General features: G+C 44.2%; 2 protein-coding genes and 1 long non-coding RNA gene across 4 annotated transcripts in view; 2 read left to right on the top strand and 1 right to left on the bottom strand.

Moving 5' to 3' along the window:
* The first annotated feature begins 5556 nt into the window (after positions 1-5556).
* On the top strand, positions 5557-11037 carry CACYBP (calcyclin binding protein). The gene is made up of 6 exons (XM_062497183.1): positions 5557-5632; positions 6177-6369; positions 7040-7136; positions 7597-7696; positions 9011-9105; positions 10729-11037. The coding sequence occupies exons 1-6, from the start codon at positions 5612-5614 to the stop codon at positions 10886-10888; spliced, it is 666 nt and encodes a 221-aa protein (XP_062353167.1). The 5' UTR covers positions 5557-5611; the 3' UTR covers positions 10889-11037.
* A 1204-nt stretch (positions 11038-12241) lies between these two features.
* Positions 12242-15240, bottom strand: MRPS14 (mitochondrial ribosomal protein S14). Its single transcript, XM_062497182.1, has 3 exons — positions 14930-15240; positions 14033-14191; positions 12242-12739 (listed from the first exon to the last, which is right to left on the bottom strand). The coding sequence occupies exons 1-3, from the start codon at positions 14972-14974 to the stop codon at positions 12557-12559; spliced, it is 387 nt and encodes a 128-aa protein (XP_062353166.1). The 5' UTR covers positions 14975-15240; the 3' UTR covers positions 12242-12556.
* LOC134046562 (uncharacterized) overlaps positions 15188-21954 on the top strand; it is a 45948-nt gene continuing 39181 nt past the window's right edge. Inside the window, exons 1-4 of one of the 2 annotated variants that reach the window (XR_009933373.1) lie at positions 15188-15222; positions 17774-18034; positions 19015-19503; positions 20657-20708. This is a non-coding gene — a long non-coding RNA (uncharacterized LOC134046562). The other variant, XR_009933374.1, reaches the window with a different exon arrangement.

The raw sequence follows: 21954 nt of genomic DNA, 5'->3' as shown, positions 1-21954 counted from the left end.
AAAAAATCAAGAACTGCAAGAGTTTAGCCCCTTCACAAAGCATGAATTGTCTTGTTGACTTCAGGGTCGTGATGCCACTCATTGACTGAACATGGTAGTTTAGGAGTAAATAAAAATCTGCATTTACTGGCACCAAGGTACCAAAATTTGGAAATCACATGCCAATCTTTCTCCACAGGATCAAGGCAGGGCTGTTGTTCCTTCTATTAAGTAGCTGCAGTGATGAAACTACTTGCATGTGTTGGAGAAGTACAATCAGGTGGTTTTCATTTACTCAGAGGATTTTCATTTACTGTTAGACTCAGGGATAATTGGCAACTTCTGTATCATCTCCTAAGCCTAAACACCCTTGGCTCTTACCTTACAGTGCTGGTGTTCTTCCAGCTGCTGGAGAGAAAACAGTAGTATGGTGTCAGATTGATTGTGAAGAAAGGGCAGAGATGTTCCCTTCAGGTCTGAGGGATTGCTGTGGCTGGCAAGCACTCCCTGTCCCTATTGGATCTTGCTGAAGGGGCTGCTGTGCAAAGAGCTGGCTGCACCAGATGTGCAAACACAGAGGTAAAAACTAAATTATTTGTCTATTGTGCTAATATCCTACTGGGAACTGTCCCATTAGCTCCTTCCAGGTAAGAACACTAAGGGGAGATATGATGAAACGCTCAAGTTTGGATCTCTCAGGTTTTACAGGAGGTGTATGTCACAGCAGCCTTCAGAACTGAGCTAATCTACAGATGACTTTTGGGAAATGCAAGGAATTTGCAACTGGATAAATAAGGCTCAGCACTGATCAAGAACTTATCCTTCCCAGGTCAGAAGTCCACACAATTTATTTCAGAACTGTGACTTAACACATACAGGTCTATTCTCCAGGAATACAGGGCTCTCCATTTCTCCTGGGTCTCAATGGCTTTGCTACTGAATGTATTTCATGCTATTTTTACCTGAAAGACAAAAAAAATGGTTAGAGAATTAGGGTATTACTTTTTATTATTTTCTTATTCAGTGGGACTTGCTTTTATTTAACCTGTAAAGGAATATATATGTATCTTTGGAGAACTATATCGTACATATAGAATAATATATAAGAAGCTGAACAACAAGGGGATAAATACATCAAAAGGATTTGGTATCATAAATTTCATTTGTGATTTGATACCACCAGAATCCTGGGCTGTACTAATTTCCTTACAGTTTCTCTTATTTTTGTATTTTATATAGTACATGGATGGTACTACCAATGCAAACCACAGCAGATGTTCCCAGAGTTTTTTTCAGACCTCAGTTACTGTCTTTCAGTAATCCCTGGGTTTGCAATTCTGCTATATCGCCCTCAAAAGCTGTGCCAGGAGCTCTCTTGAGCCTTGGGAACTCTTTCTTTCCCATGAAAGAAGATTCTCTGACTTCTTTGAACTGGGAAAAGATGACATATGAATGCAGAAAAGTTTCTAATCAAGCATAATCCATCTCCCTCTGTCTGTCTGCCATTATGGTGGGTTCACTCCAGCACACTGAAGACAGAGCAGCTTCAAATCACTGACTCCCTGACAATGAAGTTTTCTAGATTTGGGGCTGCCATCATGATCTGGGTGTGTCCCAAACTCACAAATCCTCAAGAGTTAGAAAAAAAAGAGCATCACAGAGAGATCAGACTGACAACTGAGAACCATTCGGTACTACCACTACTTGGGTAACACATCCATGTATTATATAAAGTATGACATGAAGATAAGTGTAATGCTTGTTATTAAAAGTGCAATTCAGTGTACACGGTCACAACAAATGTTTACTTTTTTAATTGTTACAGAATTGTTCAGATCAGTACCTTGTTATCATTGTGTGAACGATGCCTTGTAAAATAAATGGAAATGGAAAACAACTTGGGAATAAGATGCTTATTTTCCAAAGCCATTTACTTAAGAAGCAAATCTGTTGGCAGGAAGAAGCAGCTGCTGTGTCAGGGTTTGTGATGCAGTTGCCACCAACAGCTCTGTTGCGTGGGGACACAGTGACTTGGCAGGTTGGCTGTCCAAAGGGGGTGCGTGCTAATTCCTGCCTGTTCCTTATGATAATGTCCCTGTTCACAGGGAGCTGTGCCAGAGAGCTAAGGGCTCGACCCTGGTGCTCTGCTCCACATGCCAGTCTGAGATTTCCTGTCGCTGCTGGGACGGACACCACAGACAAAGCAACATGTAGCAACAGGTAAAATGGCCTTTTTATTATGGCTGCCAATTCTCTTTTCATACACTCTTCAACACAGTTCCTACTTCATTGATTGGTTACAGTAACACAGCTCATGGTGTTCATTGGTACCAAGTAGTGTCACCGTTTTTGGGCAGACTTGCTACGAGAATTTTACAAAGAGTAGTTTTGTTTTTCCAACTGCAGGTGTCTGGTGTTTATCTCCATTCTCTCAGTTCCCACATGAACAGCCTTGTCTTCTTTTTTCCCTCATGGGTAAATGAATCTTACCAATTTCTTCTGTCAGCTCGCTCTGGCTCACAGACCAGCTGTCAGCCCCTTCCACAATTTTCAGCACAGGGACTGCGTTTCCAAGACTTTGGTGATACACAGCAGTGGGACAATAGTTGTTAAGGACTTTGTGCTTCCCTGGAGTACACAAGCCTTGAGGCAGCTTGGTGCCTGCAGGAAGAGACATGGAGGGCAGAAGGAAACAGCAAGTGACTACTAGGAGAGAGGCAGGGCTGAGCAAGAACAGGACAGAGCAAAATGTGCCACAGTCAAAAGTATCCAAATGCTTTCTAAAACTATTCCTCCAAGTAAGCAACTGCTCTAGGATTTCTTTTCTATTAACTGAGATGAACATTTGTTGTTCCCAGGTGTGTGCCAGAGCACACAGCACTTCAGGGGAAAATAAGGAGGGACAAAAGCTGAAGATCAAATTTATCAGCCATAACATTTTGTGTAGATTTACCTCCAGATCACTACCAAGGCTTTTGTCAGGAGAAGAGGCAGCATCCAGACACTGTTGCAGCTTTCTGCAAAGGAGAGGTCTGTGGAGTTTGTTTTTACATGACAAGAGTGACAACTCTTCCACATGGTAGCTGCCACTCAAAAGGAAGTGCCATGTATACAAAAAAAGCTTGTCATTTAAGGAAACTAAATAAACACTTAAAAAAAAAAACCTCAAGGAGAAAAGCAAATTACAGGTTCACTTCAAATGCATTTCTACATTAACAAAAGCATTTCCTCCTCTAGCCAGAACTTAGATTAGAAAGCAATGCCAATTTAAATTGTAAAAATAAGAGCATTTGCTAGTATAAGACCACAATGAAGTGTGGAGAAATTCAAAGATTAGTAGCTAAATTGAAAAACACAAAATTTTTCCTTGTCTCAGTTGCTGCTACACAGAAAAAATTATAAGGAAGTAATTCCTGAATAAGCAACTGCCCTTAACCAATTAAAAAAAAAAAGAAAAAAAAGCCATAGAAGTAAATTCCAGCTGACCATATTGTATTTCCTGGATAAAATCAACTGTCCTGTCTCCAAATGTCATTCCTGAAGATGGTCAGGCTTACAAACAGTCCTATGAAAATTTAGAATAACCACAGTTAATTTTGCAGATCTTTTCTCCACTGCAGATCCTGAAGCACTGCAGCAGAGGGTTATAATAAACATCTCAGTACAACATCTGTTAAAACCACTTTGTGGAATGCCAACTTGAACATAAATCTTTGGCTTCAGGGCTTCTGTGAATTAATTTTCATCAAATTTCTTCTTCCCTCACTACCTCTACAGATCTCTTCCTGCATGTTCACTTGAGAAAAAAAACCCAGATCCTAAGCCCATATATCAGCAAATGAGCTGACATTCCTCAATTTGGTAAAACAGGTGTTATAACTGGCACCTTGTTCTAGAGAAACTGATTTTCCAGTGCTGAAGGGCTGTGTTCTACCTTGGCTCACACTGTTTATAAGGACATACAGGGGAAAATGCTGCCTCCTCTACATTCCTGCTGAGAGAAAGAATACCATTGCCTTATTGTTTTCTTCCAGGGAAATTTTAATGCCCAGTGGGGCTATAAAAACTTCTTTTTGTTGGTGCTCACTGCGCTGATGAACAGTAATTCTCTAGTGTTTAAATGTACAAGAACAGCTGCTCTATTTTTCTTTTTTACTATTGGAGGGCAGACAAAAAAATCCGGATTTTTTTTTTTTTTGCCAATACTTCTTGTGACATATGGATTTTGGCTGACTAATTAGGGGCAAATAAAGATCCTAAACAAATTATGCCAGTACCTGAAAGGGAAGGACAAAGCCAGATCATCTGCTGATGTGAATTGGAAGAGCTTCATTGGCGACAGTGCAGTTCCACCAGCTGATACACCAGTTTGGTCTTTGAGAGGAGACAGCTAATAAAACATGAAAACTTAATTATGCTTTCATACCTGCACATACTGCACTGATTTTGTAAGTGTCAACAGTCACGTTTTTCTTTTGATGAGGAAAATGCTTAAAAGAGAATGTTGGTAGCATTACACCATGTTTTTACATGCATATAGCCAAATGCTCTGCAAATAAAAGCTACATTTTCCTTGTAAATGGTTTGTTAACTAAGTCTTACTCACAAAGCCACTCCCAGAGTACACATTGTGACATTACAGGTCAGGAATAATCTCTCAAGAGTTACTTACCCTCTGGGTTTGTTGTAGAAAGCTTGTGCATTAGTTGTGGGGGTCTCCATCTGCGGTGGTATATGTTGGGAGCACTGTGCCATCTGCACAACTCGGATTGGGTTGTTTTTTAATTGATGAAATCTTAGAACTTGAAAGCTTAAACCCTGCTGGAACTGATCTTGTAGGTTTTTTCCAACCTTAATAACCATGAAAATGAGGAGCAGACACAGAACTGGGCACTTAGTTTATAAGCCCATCTTCCTTTCAAGGCCGGGAACAGAGATTTCTTCCCCTTTGATCACTATTTCCCTCCACCACATGAGCCTGATACTCTTTGCCTGAAGAAACACCACTTTATTTTGCAAAATTATTCGAGCACCTTAACAACCACGAGCTCAGGGGCATCTGCCATGAAATGAGGAGGAGATTTCTGATCGCCAAACGAAAACTCAGCCCCTGCCCGCCTCACTCGGTCCTCAGAGCCCAGGGGCGGGATAGCTCCTGATCCCTCCTTTCCTGATCCCGCCCTTCCCTCAGAGCCCAGGGGCGGGATAGCTCCTGATCCCGCCTTTCCTGATCCCGCCCTTCCCTCAGAGCCCAGGGGCGGGATAGCTCCTGATCCCGCCTTTCCCTCAGAGCCCAGGGGCGGGATAGCTCCTGATCCCGCCTTTCCCTCAGAGCCCAGGGGCGGGATAGCTCCTGATCCCGCCTTTCCCTCAGAGCCCAGGGGCGGGATAGCTCCTGATCCCGCCTTTCCTGATCCCGCCCTTCCCTCAGAGCCCAGGGGCGGGATAGCTCCTGATCCCGCCTTTCCCTCAGAGCCCAGGGGCGGGATAGCTCCTGATCCCGCCCTTCCCTCAGAGCCCAGGGGCGGGATAGCTCCTGATCCCGCCTTCTCAGGGGCGGAGCGGGCGGGACCGGTGTGGACGCGTCATTTCCTGCGGCCGGAAGGTTCCAGAGGTTCCGCGGGGAGCCGCCATGGCCGTGGCGCGGGAGGAGGTGAGGCGATTCCCGGAGTTGCTCGCCGGGCGCTGGCGGGGTCCTGTGCGAGGGGCAGCGGTGTGGGCCGGGCTGGGAGGAGGAGAGCCCTCAGTGCCCGCGTTCGCTGAGGGCTGTGGAGGTCTCCCCCTGAGTGTTGAGGGGGCTGTGCTATCCGCCCTGCTTCTCTTGGTTTCTGTTGTTTTTTTTAATGTATGAAGAGTTAAGCAGTGAAAGCTTAAACCTTGTCTGGAGGTTTAAGACCTCGGAGGTCTTTTCCAGCCCTGTGCTCTGAGATGGCCGTGGTTGAGCAGGGGAGTTGCAGCCTTCCAGCCCGACCCATAATGTGAATTAATACTTTATGGGTGTACATATCTGCAGGAGTGGACAGGGGGTGAGGAAGGCATGATTCCGTGCTTAACTGGTTGTAGTGAGAAACTAGACTATTGATCTGATAAAGCTGAAGCTCCAACATCTGGAACACGTGGAATTGTCATAAAAAGCTGTGAGCCCTGAGCACAAAGAGTGTATCTAACGTATATGTGTGATCCTTTGTATTTACCAGTTGCAGAAAGATTTGGAAGAGGTTAAAGAATTGCTCACCAATGCCACTAGGAAGCGAGTGCGTGACGTCCTTGTGGCAGAGAAACAAAAGCTGGAGCTGGAAATCAAGAATCAGCCTCTGCCGAAGCCAAAAGATGTGGCAGAGGAAGAAAAGTCATCTCTGGGAGGGTACACAGTGAAAATAAACAATTATGGTAGGATTATTTTTCTAGAGCTCCACCATCTTTCTGAAGACGTAGCAGGATGGCATTACTGGGAGTTAAGAGTTGCCACTTAGCATCACAGTGAAGCGTTAGGTGTTCATTCTGGACTGGAGATCCCACTTTAAAAGCTACTGTATGCTTACCTTACCCTCCATAGCCTGGATGTGTGTTGATCATGTTTGTGTGATAGTGTTTGGTGGGGTGCATTAAGTATCCCTGCTGTACCAGCTGGTATTTTTCTATTCCTTAGTGTTTAACAGGAATGAAAGAGTAAGCTTTGGCTTCTCTGCCTGCTATGTAGGTGAGAGGAGAGGGAATTGCTCAAGATGCAGGGAGTAGGGGAAGAAGTGGGTCAAGGAAGCTGCAGTGGGAGCAAACAACTGGCTCTGATTCCCCCTGCACAGCCCAGGTTGCTCTCTTTTGACCTGAGCTGATACATGGGTTTTCTCAGAGTGTGCAGGGATTTGGGGGTGGGGGGGATGACAACCTCCCCTTTCCTCTCAGGTTATTCCTGAATAATTCATGTTGTCCTTTCATTGCTCTGAAAATTGCTTCAGTAAGGCAAAGACCCTAGTCGTTCTGGGGAGCTTTGTGGGGGAAGTTGGAATGCATGAAGCTTGTGGAGGAAAGGTAGAACTTAATCACTTTCTTTCACTTCCAGGCTGGGATCAGTCAGATAAGTTTGTTAAGATTTACATCTCTTTAAATGGTGTCCAGAAGCTTCCAGCTGAAAATGTGCAGGTGAATTTCACAGAGAGGTAAGTTCATCTTGTAGCACAACAAAAACTCTGAAATGCAGGAGTGTTGGATGGATCAGCTTTTTTTTTCTTTAACTCCACTCCCTTTTTTCTTTTTTAAACTTCTGCTGTATTAGCTTTTAGTAGCACTTGAGGGTGTCATGGTGTTTTCATTTTACAAGTGCACCTCACCACGCTTGACGGGGCACATAATGTTAGTCCTGGATATTTGTGGTGGCAGAAGTGAGGTGTAAATTAAGGAAATTTGATTTTCGAATTTTGTAGGTAGAAAAAGTCCTAAAAATCTTGATTTGCTGTGAAGTCTGGATTGGTCCTTTTAATTTCTCTGTTAAAATTGAACTGAATATTTCCAGAGCCCTGGTAATAAAGTAATTCAAGCCTGTTGACCTGCTAAAGGGTTTTCAGACAGTGTAATGATTGGAATATTTGTGCCTTTCCTCCCTCCACTTCCTGGGTCCAGGTCATTTGATCTGCTAGTGAAGAATCTGAATGGGAAGAACTACACCATGACCTTCAACAATCTCCTGAAACCCATCTCTGTGGAAGGCAGCTCTAGAAAGGTCAGTGCACCTTGTTTGTTGGAGGTAATTTAGGGCCCTCACAAAGTATTGTGTTCATTGCCTGGCTACCTCAGGACACACTGCTCTAATGTTCAGTCCTTCCCTTCTGCTGCATTGTGAATATGAATCTTTCTCATCTGTGATTGTCATAACTGCGGAATTAGTCTCTGGAATCCCATTTCAGGAGATCATGTCTGAATATTTAATAGCTCACCAACAGGATTTCAGAAATAATTAAGCAGAAAATACTGCCAAGCGTTCACTGGCATCTTTGTGTTTTTAAATACCCCTGAGAAATTGTTTGTGATTTTAAGAGATTTGGCAGCAGACTGAAATCTTGGGAAGCTTAAATAGGCTTAATTCCCAAAGCCAAGTCTGGAACCTGCTCTGCCTTAGTAAGAGTGTGCTGCTCCAGAACTGAGCACTGGTGTGGTGGTTTAACCCTACCAGGGCAGTAATTTCCTAAGGGAAAAATTAACTCTATCCCAGCCAAAACCAGGACAACTAGTAACACTGTGCTGCTGCTGACTGATGATAGCCATAGTCTGCTGCTTGTGGCACCTTTCCAGGCTGAGATATGTCACATACCTGCTCTGAATCCTGTATTGTACTTAGTGACATCAGATGTGAAGAACTATTGGTTCAGTTGCAAATTGCCCTAAAATAAGTACAGAGTGAAATTAAACCAGCTGAAATAAATGAGAGTGATGCTCTGGTGATTTTTTTTACACAGTGGAAAGCAATCAGTGGTCATGTACTTGTTAAGCAGAGCTAAAGCTGCAGTAGACCCTTGTCTGCTGTGGCACGGAGGAGTTCTTTGTGAAATTTAGGTCAGGGTTGCAAGTCAACAGGCTTTGTAACTTGAAAACATACTGCAAGATTAAGCAATACCCTGAAACCAGTTTCTTGTTCTTGGGGGAATAAGTTGGAGGAGCCTCTGTCTGAACCTGGTATGTTTGGAGAAGTCCAGTAAATACAGTCACTCTACAAGGCAGTCCTGAGTACTTGAGCATCCTTTAAATCACTGAATGGTGTTTCTGCAGGTCTTTATGTTCTTCTGTATTGGTACTGTAAGTCTGTGCTAGTATTATATTAATCACATATGTGAATTTTCCACAGAGAAGTTAATACTTTGTACCCTGAGGCTGAGTACATACTATAGTTTTTTTATGCTACCTAATAATGGATAGCTGAGAGAAGTATTTCAGGAATTCGTGAGTATGGAAGAGGTTTGTTGTAAACTAACCTTATTCATTTTGTCTGGCATCCCTTTATGAAGCATTCTAAATTCATGCCTTGCTGTTCACTGTACAGATAAAGACAGACATGGTCCTTGTGATGTGTAAGAAGAAGTGGGAGGAAAAATGGGATTGTCTCACTCAAGTGGAAAAAGAAAGCAAAGAGAAAGAGTAAGTGTCTTTTCAACCCTCAGTCTTGTTTTCCATTTCCTGTTCTCTGTATTTTAGGACTGTTGGTAGAGATCTGTACCAGCTGTGCAGTTATTCTGAGGATTGTTGGTCTGGGGGACAGGCCCTGAGATGTTGGAGGATCGTTAGGTTAGGATTTTTTGGTACTTGTAGGACTGCAAGTAGAAGAAGTATTTTGAGTAGCTGCCACTCCTCCACTGTTTTATTGCTAATGATGAAGGCTGCATCATAGGACATATGATAGGGAAGACCTGCAGTGAGAATTCTAAAGGGGATCAACCAATGAAAGATTAATTTGCATTTTGATGGCTGCATTAATTGCGAAAACTGCATTAGTGAGGTGACTGTTTTTAGATCAAGTGTGTATTATATAGAAAAACATGGAGATATCCCCTGCAGCTCTAGTGGTCAAAGTAATTATATTGTCACCTGTGTGTGAAGTGCCTGCACAAAAATCCCAGTGTGCTTTTGGCAAAGGTGCTTTTCCAAAGTCTCAAGCCATTTTGCAACACTTCAAGTGCTTGGGAGCAGCAGGCAGCTTAGACACACATAGGTTTAAGGGTGGTAAATGACAGGAGGAAACACCTGGGGACAAGAGACTTTCTAATACATGTATATATGTATATCATATAATGATTTTGTTATTTTACATGTACCTTGAAGAATGAAAAACACTATTGAGAATGTTATCCCTGCCAACAGTTCATTTTGTGTATGTTTTTAGGGTGATTTGCTAAAACTGATGAGGCGTAAGTACCTGAATTTAGGGTAAAATAGCCTTCACCACTCAAATGGCTTTACAGATTTGAGAGCAAATGACTTGACAATTAATGCAGTTTTCTGGAGGGACAGGGTCACTTTAAGCCTGCATCTTGTGCACAGAATTCCCGAAGATCTGTTGTTTGTCAAATGACAGGCTCCAGAAATGCTGGTCCCAGCCAGGGTCTGTGCAGCTGATGGTTGGCCCCGAGCACGAGGAAATTGCTCCCTCTGCTGATCTGTTACCATCTGCTGTGTTTTTGAGCCAGGAACTACCTGCAAGATTTTTGAAAATGAGATAGAGGGCGTTATTTATAGTCAAGGTCATACAGGCCATGTCCTCCGTGGGTGCTGACTGCAGGTGGCACTGTTCATCACCTGAGAAAATTGCTTTGAAATGCATTGTGTTAAGAGGTCGGTTAATCTCTGGAGATCATCTGAAAAATGGGAAGCGAAAAAAAGGCCTTTTTTTGTTATAAGTGTGGCCTCTCCAAAGAGCTTTATGCGTCATTTCTCAGTTTTTATTCACTTGTCACATCACACAAGGCAGGTATTGGCATTCTCTGTGTCTGTTATATTTCACTTCCGCTTCCTGCAATTAATTTTGGGAGTGCTTCCAGGGCCATGTTCACTGCAAAATGCTTCACATCAAAATACTCTCCCACCCAATGGGACACCTGTAGGTATACTACTCAACTTGTACTTGGTTTAAGGGTGTTTCTTAGGACTTGCTATTTGGAACTGACTGACAGTGCCACGATAAGTCCCGTTACCAGGATGTTTCAGTCAAATACTAGCTTTTCATTTTGTTGGGTATACCTGACCTTTCACGTATCCATCTTGCAGGAAGGCTGCCTATGACACGGCAGATCCTAGTGAAGGGCTTATGAACATTTTAAAGAAGATGTATGCAGAAGGGGACGATGAGATGAAGCGCACCATCAATAAGGCCTGGGTTGAAAGCAGAGAAAAGCAGTACAAAGGGGACATACCAATGGATATCTGAAAGTTCTCTAAGGGCCGCCTTAAAACTGATCTTCCGTGTGAGACGCTGTGCTGCAAAGATCATCGTTTACATAACCTTCTTCCAAGCAAAGACAGTCATTTTCCATTTCAGGTTGGACAAAATATTTAAATAAAATAGCTTATAAAGCATTTCCATCAGTCAAGTGGTTCAGCATTTCCTGAGGAGTGGAGCATAGGGTATGTATCCTTACCCTCCTTGAAGGAGCCTCTCAGATGAGTGAGGAGTGCTGTGAAACTCAGTAAAAGTAAAGGCATCTTGAACTAGGATGGGTCAAGGCCTCTGTTGCCAGTGGCAGCTATATGTGGTTGCTGGGGCTGGTGTCATGCTCACTTCACAGGGTGTAGCTTTCTGATAAAAATGGGAAAGTGCTGAACTGTAAAGCATGTCACAAAGGGAGAACTGCTGAAGAAAGCAGTTTGATAGTTAAGCAGAAACAATACTGTGTTAATCCTGTGCCATTTAAATTTAATGATTACTCTCAAAAACTGTTACTGTCTAATACTGCTATGAATTTTGGAAAGTGCTTGTGCCAGCTGTGAGCATCTTGGGACATCTTTGAGATGGCATCAGTCAGGATGCAATCTGCAGTCACCAGCAGGAGAGCAGAGTGAGCTGTGATGCTGGACAGGGAGCTTCCCCTGGCTCCAGCAGTGTTAAGTAGGAAACAAGGGATAAACTCCATTTTCTCCCTCAACTTCAGAAGGGTTTTAAGGTAAGAGAGTAAGTATATTAAGATGGCTTATATGCCAAAATATGACTCATTTCAGTGTGGTCAGTTTGCTGCTAGTGGTATTTGCCTTTTTACTGCCACCTCTCAGCCCTGCTGGTGGGGAGGGGGACAGAGAGCCACTGCCTCCCCCTTAACTGCTCTGCTTTGAAGAAGAGTACAGGACAAACATGACCTTAGCAGCAAGATTCTTGTTAATTGTGTCTTTCCTGCCTCCTTCTCTCGTGTCTCCCAAGGACAGATTTGTTGCTACCTGTGAATTAAGGAAGCCATTGTTAAGAGTCTGGACTAGGGCTTCCTTGCTACTTTATTGTTGAAACATTGGACTGAGCACTGCACTATAAACAGGAGAAATACCAGCACAGTGTAGTTTCTAACAAGTCTTTTAGCCACTTTGTCTGCTCATTAATATATGTATATATTTAGTTAGCCTAGCAAGAGTATCTAAACTTGAGGCTATGTTTTATTCCCACTCTGTGCTTGCCCTTGTTCACAGCAGAGTTATCACTTTTTCCTGTTGTGCAGTTTTTTGATGCTTTCACCCAAATTACCATGAACAATTTACCGTATGGTGGCAAAAAAAAAAAAAAAGCTTAAACGAGCCATGTGCTGTATGTCTTTATTTCTAATGTTGCCCATACCACAAACCTCAGCTTAGTTCTGGAACCATCACGTAGCAACTTCTTCCTCACAGTCAAACCTGCCTCTCACACAAATGAGTTTAGCGCAGTTGTGCTGCTGCTTGTCAGCTGACAGCAACTGTAATCCAGCGAGTTTAATGAATCAGCACAACTCCTCCTCCTCCTTCCCTTATTAGTTTGACATTGATGCTGCACTCTGAGGCAGGATTTGCTTTAACTACCCACACAAATGAGCCTGGTTTGTTGCTTCTGCCCGAATGGCCATCCACGTGGTGATTATTACCACATGGCTCTCTGTACCCCGGACATCTGAGCATGGTCAGCGAAGTGGCGGAAGACAATCCTGCTGAGCCTCCAGCGCCGCTTAACCCCTCGAGGGCGGGATGTCAGGACACAGCGGTTCCGGATCCTCACAGGACAGCTGTCCCGGGGCAGGGCAGCAATCTCTTTATCAGCCGCTTCCTGAGACAGATGACCAGAGCACAAAAGTTTATCTGTGTTCCCTGGGTTTAGAGGGGCCTTACTGCCAGATCTCAAAATCCAGACATAGAGTAGGTACTGTCACAAGCTTCTGTGCCACCTCACGAATAAACTTTGCTATTTAATTGGGAACTTTCCCCTCTCCTCCTCACTCAGCCTGCCCTTTCTGGGCATTCGAACAGTGACTATAAACTGACCCACAAGGAGACCCCCCCCAAAATTAATCTTATTACACAGACAGAACAATCCCAAGCCACTACTTATAACCAGTCAACTCAGCTTGTCTCTGTCCTTGTTGCAGGGTGGGCTAGCCCTCTAAGAGACCCAAGATTTAATCTTATTACAGACTGAATAACCTCAAGACAGGAACTATATAGTTAGTCAGAAACCAACTTGGCTTTCTCCTTGTTGCAGGGTAGGCTAGTCCTTTCAGAGGAGCTGAATTTAAATATATGTTGTTTATTAACTACCTGCTGAGGTAGCATGTTTTGATGTCAGTAAAAGGGATGTCACTTTTGGAAGGTGTTCCAAGATTTTCCTCTGGGGTTTTTTTTCAGTATTGGTTTTGCCTCATAAAGATATCCAGCACCAGTCAGACTTGCCCAAGAACAGTAAAGTCAATATATAAAAGCAAATTTGTACAGTTTCTCTTCCAAGATGTGTAAATATCAAGGCCAGACCAAACACAGGAATAATCTGATACTTGCAAATGTTTTTGATGCTTAATAAGGCAAGCTGAGAGCAGGGCAGTGAATTTTTAAGAACAATTTTAACACCCTAATTTGATGCAGGTTTCATGTGCTTGTAACTCAGGCTAGAAAGTAAAAAATATTTCTAATTGCACAGACTGGTGGTTGGGGCTAGATCAGGCTTTCAGAATTTTAAATACATCTAGAGTTTATTATTCTATTATTGCAAATAAAGTAGATAGGTTTGTCAGTATATGTTAGGGGCAGTGGTAGGGGAGAGAATGTGACTTCACTCTATTTAGTGTTACGTATACTGCCTAGACAAGAAGCACTGTTTTCAGAAAGCCCCACAACCCAATGTACACAACCTCCAGTCAGGTGAATGTGCTGTTTTTGTAAACACCCCCAAAAGGCTGGAATCAGTGCAGAACACGACACGATTCTGTGCTTTTGAGCTGAGGAAACGCAACGCTTGTGACCTGGGACAGCCACTTGGATCTACAGAGTGACTGCTGTGGCCTTGAGCACGCAGCAGCAGCAAGAGCAGCGTGTGGGCTCATGGCTGGGCACAGCCCACTGCCGGTACCTGCAGCTCCTTGGGAAGGATGGAGTTCTTGCGGATGGCGTTGATCCGCAGCCTCTCATCTGCATGCTCGTATGCCATCTTCCTTCTCTTGACGTCCCGCAGCATCCTCCAGTCCACATAGTAGCTCCGCACCTGCCTTGGGCAGGGCGAGGGAAGAACCTGATTAAAAAAGAAAATTTGTGATACCTTCCTGTTGCACACGGTTTGCCCTAGTCAAGCATGAATTGTTATTTCCATAAAGAATGGAATATCTAGATTGGAAGGGACCCACAAATACCGAGTTCAATGTCTGGCCCAAACACAGCCCCAGTAATCCCACCATAGGTCTGAGAGTGCTGCCCAAACAGTCTCCGAGCTGCAGCCTTGCGTGACCATTCCCTGGGGAGCCTGCTCCAGTGACCGACTACCCGCATGGGGAAAATCTTTTGCTAACATCCAGCCTAATCCTGCCCTGACACAGCTCCAGCCGATCCCTCGGGCCCTGTGTCTCCAGAATCGTCCAACTCCAGGATCACACGTTACACTTCTTGCACCTCATCGCTGCCTACATGTTCCTCACGAGGGGCAGCGCCGAGCTTTCTCTGACGAGTAACAGTGATGCCTTGAGAGCTTTAGCTTTTATATTTTTCCAGATCCCGTACTGCATTAGTATATAACTCCGAACTTCATATAAAGCGTTAGCAAGTTCTCTTCACAGAGAGACACAAAGAGCCTCAAGCTACACCGAACGCTACATAACACCGGAGCCGCGATATTCCCGCGCCGCGGGGCAGGGTCCGCGCCCGCAGCGGTCCAACAGTACCCGCATCTCCCCGGCACCTCGGTCGGGGGGACGGGGTCCCGGAGAGAAGCGGGGAAGCAAGACGGTAGGAACGGAAGGGATGGAGTCGCTCTGACCTGCCGAAAGGACCTCAGCGCCCAGCACAGCGCGGCCGCCGCCATCTTGCCGCTGCGCCGCGCATGCGCCCGTTCAGGGCGGGTATCCGCCCTCAGGCCGCTCCCGGCTCCCCCGCTGCGTTCCCGACGTGCCCGGCTCTCGTAACGCCCTGCGCCCGCCAGTGTGCCGGGAGGAGCTTCCCTAGCGTCTGAGGGCTGTGCTGCCTCTGTCTCACCTCGCTGGCACCGCCCGTCACTGGAGGCGGCTGAATCTGATGGAGAAACATCGGAGGCCGGCCTTGGGTGCGGCAAAGGTATCCCGGGCTGAAGAGGAACGGCTGTAAAAATGACAGGGAAAGTTGTCCGAGCAGGAAAGTTGTCGAAGAGGCATCGCCCCGCCGTTGTGGGGGTCCCTGTCTGGAACAATACGTCCTGACGGCTTGTCCTGCTGCGGGATAGTTATATGCCGGCAGGTCTGCTAAAGGCTGGGCCTAGTTCTGTTTCTTAGATATTTTTTTTGCTTGTTTATCACCTAGGACTGTTCCTAATTCCTGAACTTGTACTTGTGGTTTGCACGGTTTTTTTTTTTCTTATTGTGAATTTTGAGTCGTAGAATATTCTGAATTGAAAGGGACCCATGGGGATCATTGAGTTCAAGTCCTGGCCCTGCACAGGAGAACTCCAAGAATCCCACCACCTGCCTGAGAGTGTTGTACAAACCATGGCAGACTTGGTGCTGTGACCACTTCCCTAGGGAGCATAGCCCAGTGCCCCACCAGCCTCTGGGGGAACAAGCTTTTCCTAATATCCAAACCTTTGGGTAAGTTACAGCACTTTGCTGACGACGCTGGATAATCGTAACCCCAAACAGAGAAAAGCAAATGGCAAATTCTGCTTCCATTGTTCTTGTTCATTGTCCTGTTCTACTGACTGGGACTTTGCTTAGTCAGTGTTTAAAATAGATCTATTTCCTGATTTCAGGGAGAACAGGCATCACGGTTTTGATGTTGAATTTATAGTTTTCTGTTTGTATCAGCTCATTAGCTACATTCAAAAAGTCATTCAAGAACCTGGTTCTCTCAGTTTGTCTTGTCAAGCTGCTTTTTGTGTGTGTGTGCTAGTTGTTTTATAGATGTTTGGTATATTACAGTGGTCCAGAAGTATGCAATAATCTGGAAGAAGTAGCTAGTTTGGCTAGCTAATCAAATTTTATTATCTGTGCTACAGACAGCAGCTTTCCTAGGTGCTTACTGTGGTAGCTTTCTGCTGTTTGCAAGGGGAGAATTTCAAACTTAGTTCTCTGATGTAATTGTCTATAACTTGCTATTTTTCTAGATGGTAAAATTAATTGGTAGAATACGAGCAGAGCAGATAAATTCCCAATTCCCAGCATGTGCTGCTTTAGGGTGGCACAAAACAAGCCTCACCATCTTTCATTAAAAGGAAAAGTAATTTATTTTCATCTCACAAAAGAGCTGAGATTAGTACATACAGGTGGAAAATCACAACTTTTACCATATCTAATGTGTGGTAAATCACAGTGCAGCTAAGCTGGTATGTGGTAAATTACACTGTGGCTGCTGTGCATTTGTGCCCTGGAATTTAGAGTCTCCAGCAGAATAGGAAATGCTGTTCCATTAATTTGAGAGGCGTTTGCAAGACCTTCACTGCTCAGGCTGCTAAGATGTATTCAGTAGTTCAGTGAATTAAAAAATCCTCACCAACCAAACAAAAAATGTTGTTCTCTGTAAAGGCCACCTGTTGTAGGGCTGTCATCAAAGTGCCACATTACTGCAGGCTGTTATGCTGTGATACAAACTTAGGACTCCTGAAATCTAGTGTTGTGTTTGCAACTGAGAACTGGGCAGGGAAAAGATTTTAATTGGGAGGAATTTGAAAGTGACAGAGAGCTGCATTTCACAGATTCTGAGCAGGTGTTTTTTTTGTTGTTGTTTTTTTGGGTATTTTGGTGGGTTTTTTTTTGGTTTTTTTTTTTTTTTGTTGGGGGGAGGGGGATTGGTGTTAATTCTCAGAACAGTTTGGGTAAGATGTTGTGATCTTCAAAAAGCAAAAGCCAGGAACACCATATTCTGCCTGGCCTCAGTCTCTGCCCAGGCAGTGGCTGTACTTTTGTTGTTCCCAAAGGAAGAACTCTGCTCTTGTACCTGTGAGGAGGAGACCTAAACCCCACCTGAAATACCTCAGAATTAGGCACCCTTCTACTTGCTAGTTCAGGTCCATCCTTGGAAAGAAATAAAGGATGAGAGGCAGAAGAAATCAGAGCCCATGAGAGGAAGGGGTAAGAGTAGGCCTGTTTGGACACCCATTTTTTTTCCACTCAGCTGTTCCACAGAAACTGGCAGCCCATCTCACTCAATGCAGGGCAGAGGGATGACTGACCCTGCCCAAGCTCAGCTACCTTGGCACTGACATGCAGATATGGTTACCAGTGTACCAAGAATGGCAGGACGTGGAAGCAGTTAGCCTATTTTGTCTTCCTTGCACTGTGTCCAGCAGTACAAAATTACATGGCTCCACAAATATGCAGTGGTGACTCCCTTAAGTAGCAGTTATTTACACTGCATGGTCAAAACACAGTTTACAGCTAAAAATAAAACTTCTGTTAGGTTTACTGATTTGGGCTGGAGAGAAAAAAACAAGCAAACTTTTGGATACACAAAACCTTTTTCAGGTCTTCAGACACAGAATAATTTCCCAGATTTCATCTGTGTTTCCAAATGTATTTGATAGTCTAATAAAACACATTACCTTTATCTGTACAACTTGTGTTGTCTGTGTCTTTAGACCATTGTAATTACCACAGCGCTATACTAAAATTCAAATAACTATGACATTTTCTTATAGAAATTGGCAGCCCATCTGAGCTGTTGACTGACCAGGTTACAGAGGATGCAATTACTGTTTCCTGAGCACAGTCCAGGCTTGAACAGACAGAGTGAGTGAGCTACACCTCAGCTGAAGGGGAGACAGAGGAAAAAGAGGTGGCAAAAGGCAATAATGTCTCTACCCTGGCAGGACCGAAGCCAGGTACGGAATACATAATTTATATCTGGGCAGAGAAGGCAGAACAGCAGAGCAAGAGGGCCAGCACTGAGGCTGTGAGAGGTAAGTGGACAACAGAATTTGCTGAGTATAAGCTAAAGCCCAGCTTTGCCTTGACACTGAGGATGCCCACCCTAAGACAGTTTAACAGCAGAGGCAGATTCAGGCTTAACAGATCAAGTCTTCAGGTTAGTGGATCTTGCTGTGAAGCCTATTCAGCATCATCACAGATAGATTCCAATTACCTATAGGTACTACAAACAGGTCATGTTGTATATACTAACAACATGGCTAATACTAAGGATTAGGGTAAAAGAAGCTCTTGCAGCAGTGTCTCATATGTGTTTGTTTGGCGTTATTTTAACTGTTTGATTTGTTTATCCTTCATCATGCCACAGGGAAATACCCAGCTCCCTGAGATGAAGAAATTGAAGTGCAGAGAGGTTAACAGCATGCAGGCCATCTTGCTTTGCAATAGAATGAGTAATCATGGTTCCTCAGCTGTTCTTGTGTCCTGGTTAGTCCTGGTTAAGGATGTGTAGGGATCTTCCTAATGTGTTTCCTGTTTATAACAACACTGTAAATGTGAACACTGGAATCCACTGGAAGTGGTGGCAGGTGTTGAGAAGACTCATCTCTAAGTCAGGGACTTGCTGGAGGGAGATGAATAAATGTGTACCTGGGTCACCCTGACCTCTTTATGAAAGAGCTTTGGTTGTTCTTGCAGTTTCTGGACAAATGGCATGTATGTGTGCTTTGGAGGCTTGTGACCATGATAAAACAGGAAAGTTACAGTATCATGTTTTGTAAGGGCTTTTGTGTCAAGGTCAGGAGTGGCTGTGCTGTTTCCCAGGAAAACATCTATTAGAATTAAAGACAGACCTTTTAAACTACCTCAGACCTTGTCACCTTTGCGATTTGTGGGTCCAGTCAACGTGTGATCAGAAATACAATGTGAAAAAGGAAGAAACTGGGGGGGAAGCAGTGTCACAGGTGGCAGCACAGCCTGACTATGACAGCCTGTGTTCTTCCTTTAACTGCAGAAAACTTCTGGCTCACCTGGCTGTGCCTCAGTGCCTTACCTTGCCTTTCTCCACTCCTCCATCATCAATACCAATGAAGTGATTAGCCACTGAGACCCAGTGTTAAGACCTATACAAGTTAGTCCTTGTCATCCTTTGTTTCCTGAGGGTAGGAAAACAAAAATTTCAAGGGAAGGGTGTGTGCCTTTTTACTCTACACTTTATTTCATAATAATGGACAGTCCAAAGAGTCTGGTAACTCACCAAGTGACAGAAGACTAAGCCACCATCTCCTGGGACAGAGTCCAAGCTCCTGGAGACGGGTATGTGGTGAGCTACACTTCTGCTGCTGGGCACACCAAGGAAACAGAAGGAAGGAAACAGAAATGGGGAAGGACAGGGGCATTACCACCCTTCCAAGACTGAAGCCTAGCATGAAGTTCACCATCCACCTCTGGGCAGATCTGGGGGGCAAGCAGAGTGAGAAGGCAAGCACTGACACTCTGACAGGTAATGTGGGCAGAAGGGAAAGGAAATGGGGTGGAAATAGTGTATCAACACAGGCAGGCAGGCACCTGGAACAACCACAAAACCACGGCTGAAACACCAAGGGTAGATCTATTTCAATACTTCACGAATTGGAGGATCCCAAAGCAGTGCTGGGCAGACACACACAGGCAGGTACACTGGCACCATTAGGCTCAGTCCCATTTTTCAGGGGCCCACGCACATGTAGTTCACCTGAGCTTTGATCTCCTCTCTTCCAAAACAGGGAGCTTAAGTCCATGACAGTGCCTCCAAGTCTCTCCAAACACCTATGTTATGTCTACATAGAAATTCTACTTCTCAAAACAGACAGGATAAACAGCAGTAGGCATAATATGTGGGGTTTCCCACACTGGTGCTCTTCAGGCCTGGGCATTCCCAGCTGCAAAGTCAGTGAATGTACCATCCTCCTCACCATTATTCCACTTTTAACCCTTTCCTCCCAACAGAAGGATCCTGCTGTCTTGTTATGTTTTATGAGTACTTTTTGCATTTGCTACCACTGCACAGTGGTTGCCCCACTTAAGTCATTAAATTTAGTAATTCAAATACATGCATACAGACTTACCAATAACAGAGACTGCTGCTATAGATTATTATAGAAGAGGCAGATGTATTAATGCAAGAGTGATGGCAGCTGATGGTCTTTCTTTAACTAGGTCTTAATCAAAAGCATGCAGTGCTTTATGTGCTGCTATCAAGCCTAACAATAGCAGGTTTAACAACCAAAATGAAGCCATTTTAGAATTGGAGACAGTTAAAAATAATGGTCTACCATTTGACTTGTGACCTTAGGCCAGTCCTAGGAGACTGCTAAGTAGGCTTAAATCTATTCTGTTCAGTTAGCCATAAGGACTGTGAGGTACTGGGGACATCTGGGGGTTACTCAATATCCATGACCTTGCTAATGTAATTTTTCTAGTTTATGAATTCATTTGGTGTGAGATAGAACAGTTGAAGCTTGGATATAGGGTAAGATGCCAAAGAGTTCCCCAGTGCTTAGCGAGATCAAGGGCAGCTGATGGGGACAAATCTTGAGGCTAAAAGGCAGAACCTATCTGAAACCAGAAATTCAAGGAGAGCTTCAGCAATTGAAATGTAATTTTTTCCTGAACAGGTATGAAAATGAAGGCACCTGCAAATTTTGCATGAAGTGAAACTGCAGAGAGGTAATGCATTTAATGTTAGTAGTGATATTTTTAAAATATTTCCACACACAAAAAAATAATACCTCTGCTAAAATAATACAACTTTTGAGGAAAAAAAGAATACATTTTCCCACTCAAGGTGCTGGCTGATTACTCCCTAGCATTAAAACTGGCTGTGGCAGGGAGCTGCCCTGTGGTGGCTCCCTGCACCCACGGGAATTGCCAGCTGGCCTTTAAGGGCAATGCTATGAGACTGCAGTCTCTGAGGCTGCCCTTCCCATCCCTTGCTTCTTAGGATGGATTTGGTACCTCTTAGCTCCCTCTCCTGTCCAGCTGGAGATACACACGTAGCGTACTTGTCTGAGGAGGTTTCTGGGTTGTTTCACTTAGAGCACTTGTATAGTGCTCTCCTCAATGAAGCACAAGTTCATTAGATAATGGACTACTGCTTAACTCGTGAGCCTGGTGAAAAGTGGTCTTCTGCTGTAATGAATAGACAGTGTTTTAAACAACATGGGCTGTGAACTACAGTGCTACTGTCCCTGCTTTTATATTTGGTGTTTTGATTTCTTCCTCTCCCTTTTTATCTTTTTTAAGCAGTAACACTGTGCATAAGGAGTGCAGCATTTCCTGGGAGGAGCCAGCCTGCTTGACTCTTCTCATTTATCTAAGACAGACAAAGCATGGCCTTGTGTTTTTCTGTGGCCTTTTCACGACTGCATTATTTCACTGATGCGTTAAAATTTTTGTTAGGCTTATCCTCATAGCATTCTTCAAGGCCTGGGAAGTTTTGTAGCCTGGTTTATATGGAAAAGACAGACAACAATAAGACACTTTTTGACAACTGCTGTTAACTGGCATTGCATTAAAATAATTCTGTTCTCCTTGTGCTGACCCTTGGCAGTCTGACTGCTCAGGAAAAGTCTGTCCAAGTCTTTGCTGCCAGTGAAGGAGCTGTAAGCCTATATGCAACACAGACTGAATTGTAAAGCTCTGGGTTTCTTTGTCTTCCTGCATTTACTAAAGAAAACTGAACCACAACAACAGCAAAGCCTGTGAAGTCGTTCTTCATGTGTAGTAGGGGAACAAAGGGTAGAGGCTTTCAGCAGGCCACATTAGAGCTGTGCTCCAGGACTGGGACATAGAGCTTGTGAGTGTTCCTCAGAGATGAGCCTGATGGAGACTCCTCAGGTAGACAGGTGAGGAGCTCCTGGACACTGCACAATTGAGCCAGTGGCCGGGATCACAGAAATCCCAAACCAGATCC

This window comes from Cinclus cinclus, chromosome 8 (assembly GCF_963662255.1).
Source record: "Cinclus cinclus chromosome 8, bCinCin1.1, whole genome shotgun sequence".
NCBI lineage: Eukaryota > Metazoa > Chordata > Aves > Passeriformes > Cinclidae > Cinclus > Cinclus cinclus.
This window is presented reverse-complemented; position numbering and strand designations above follow the sequence as displayed.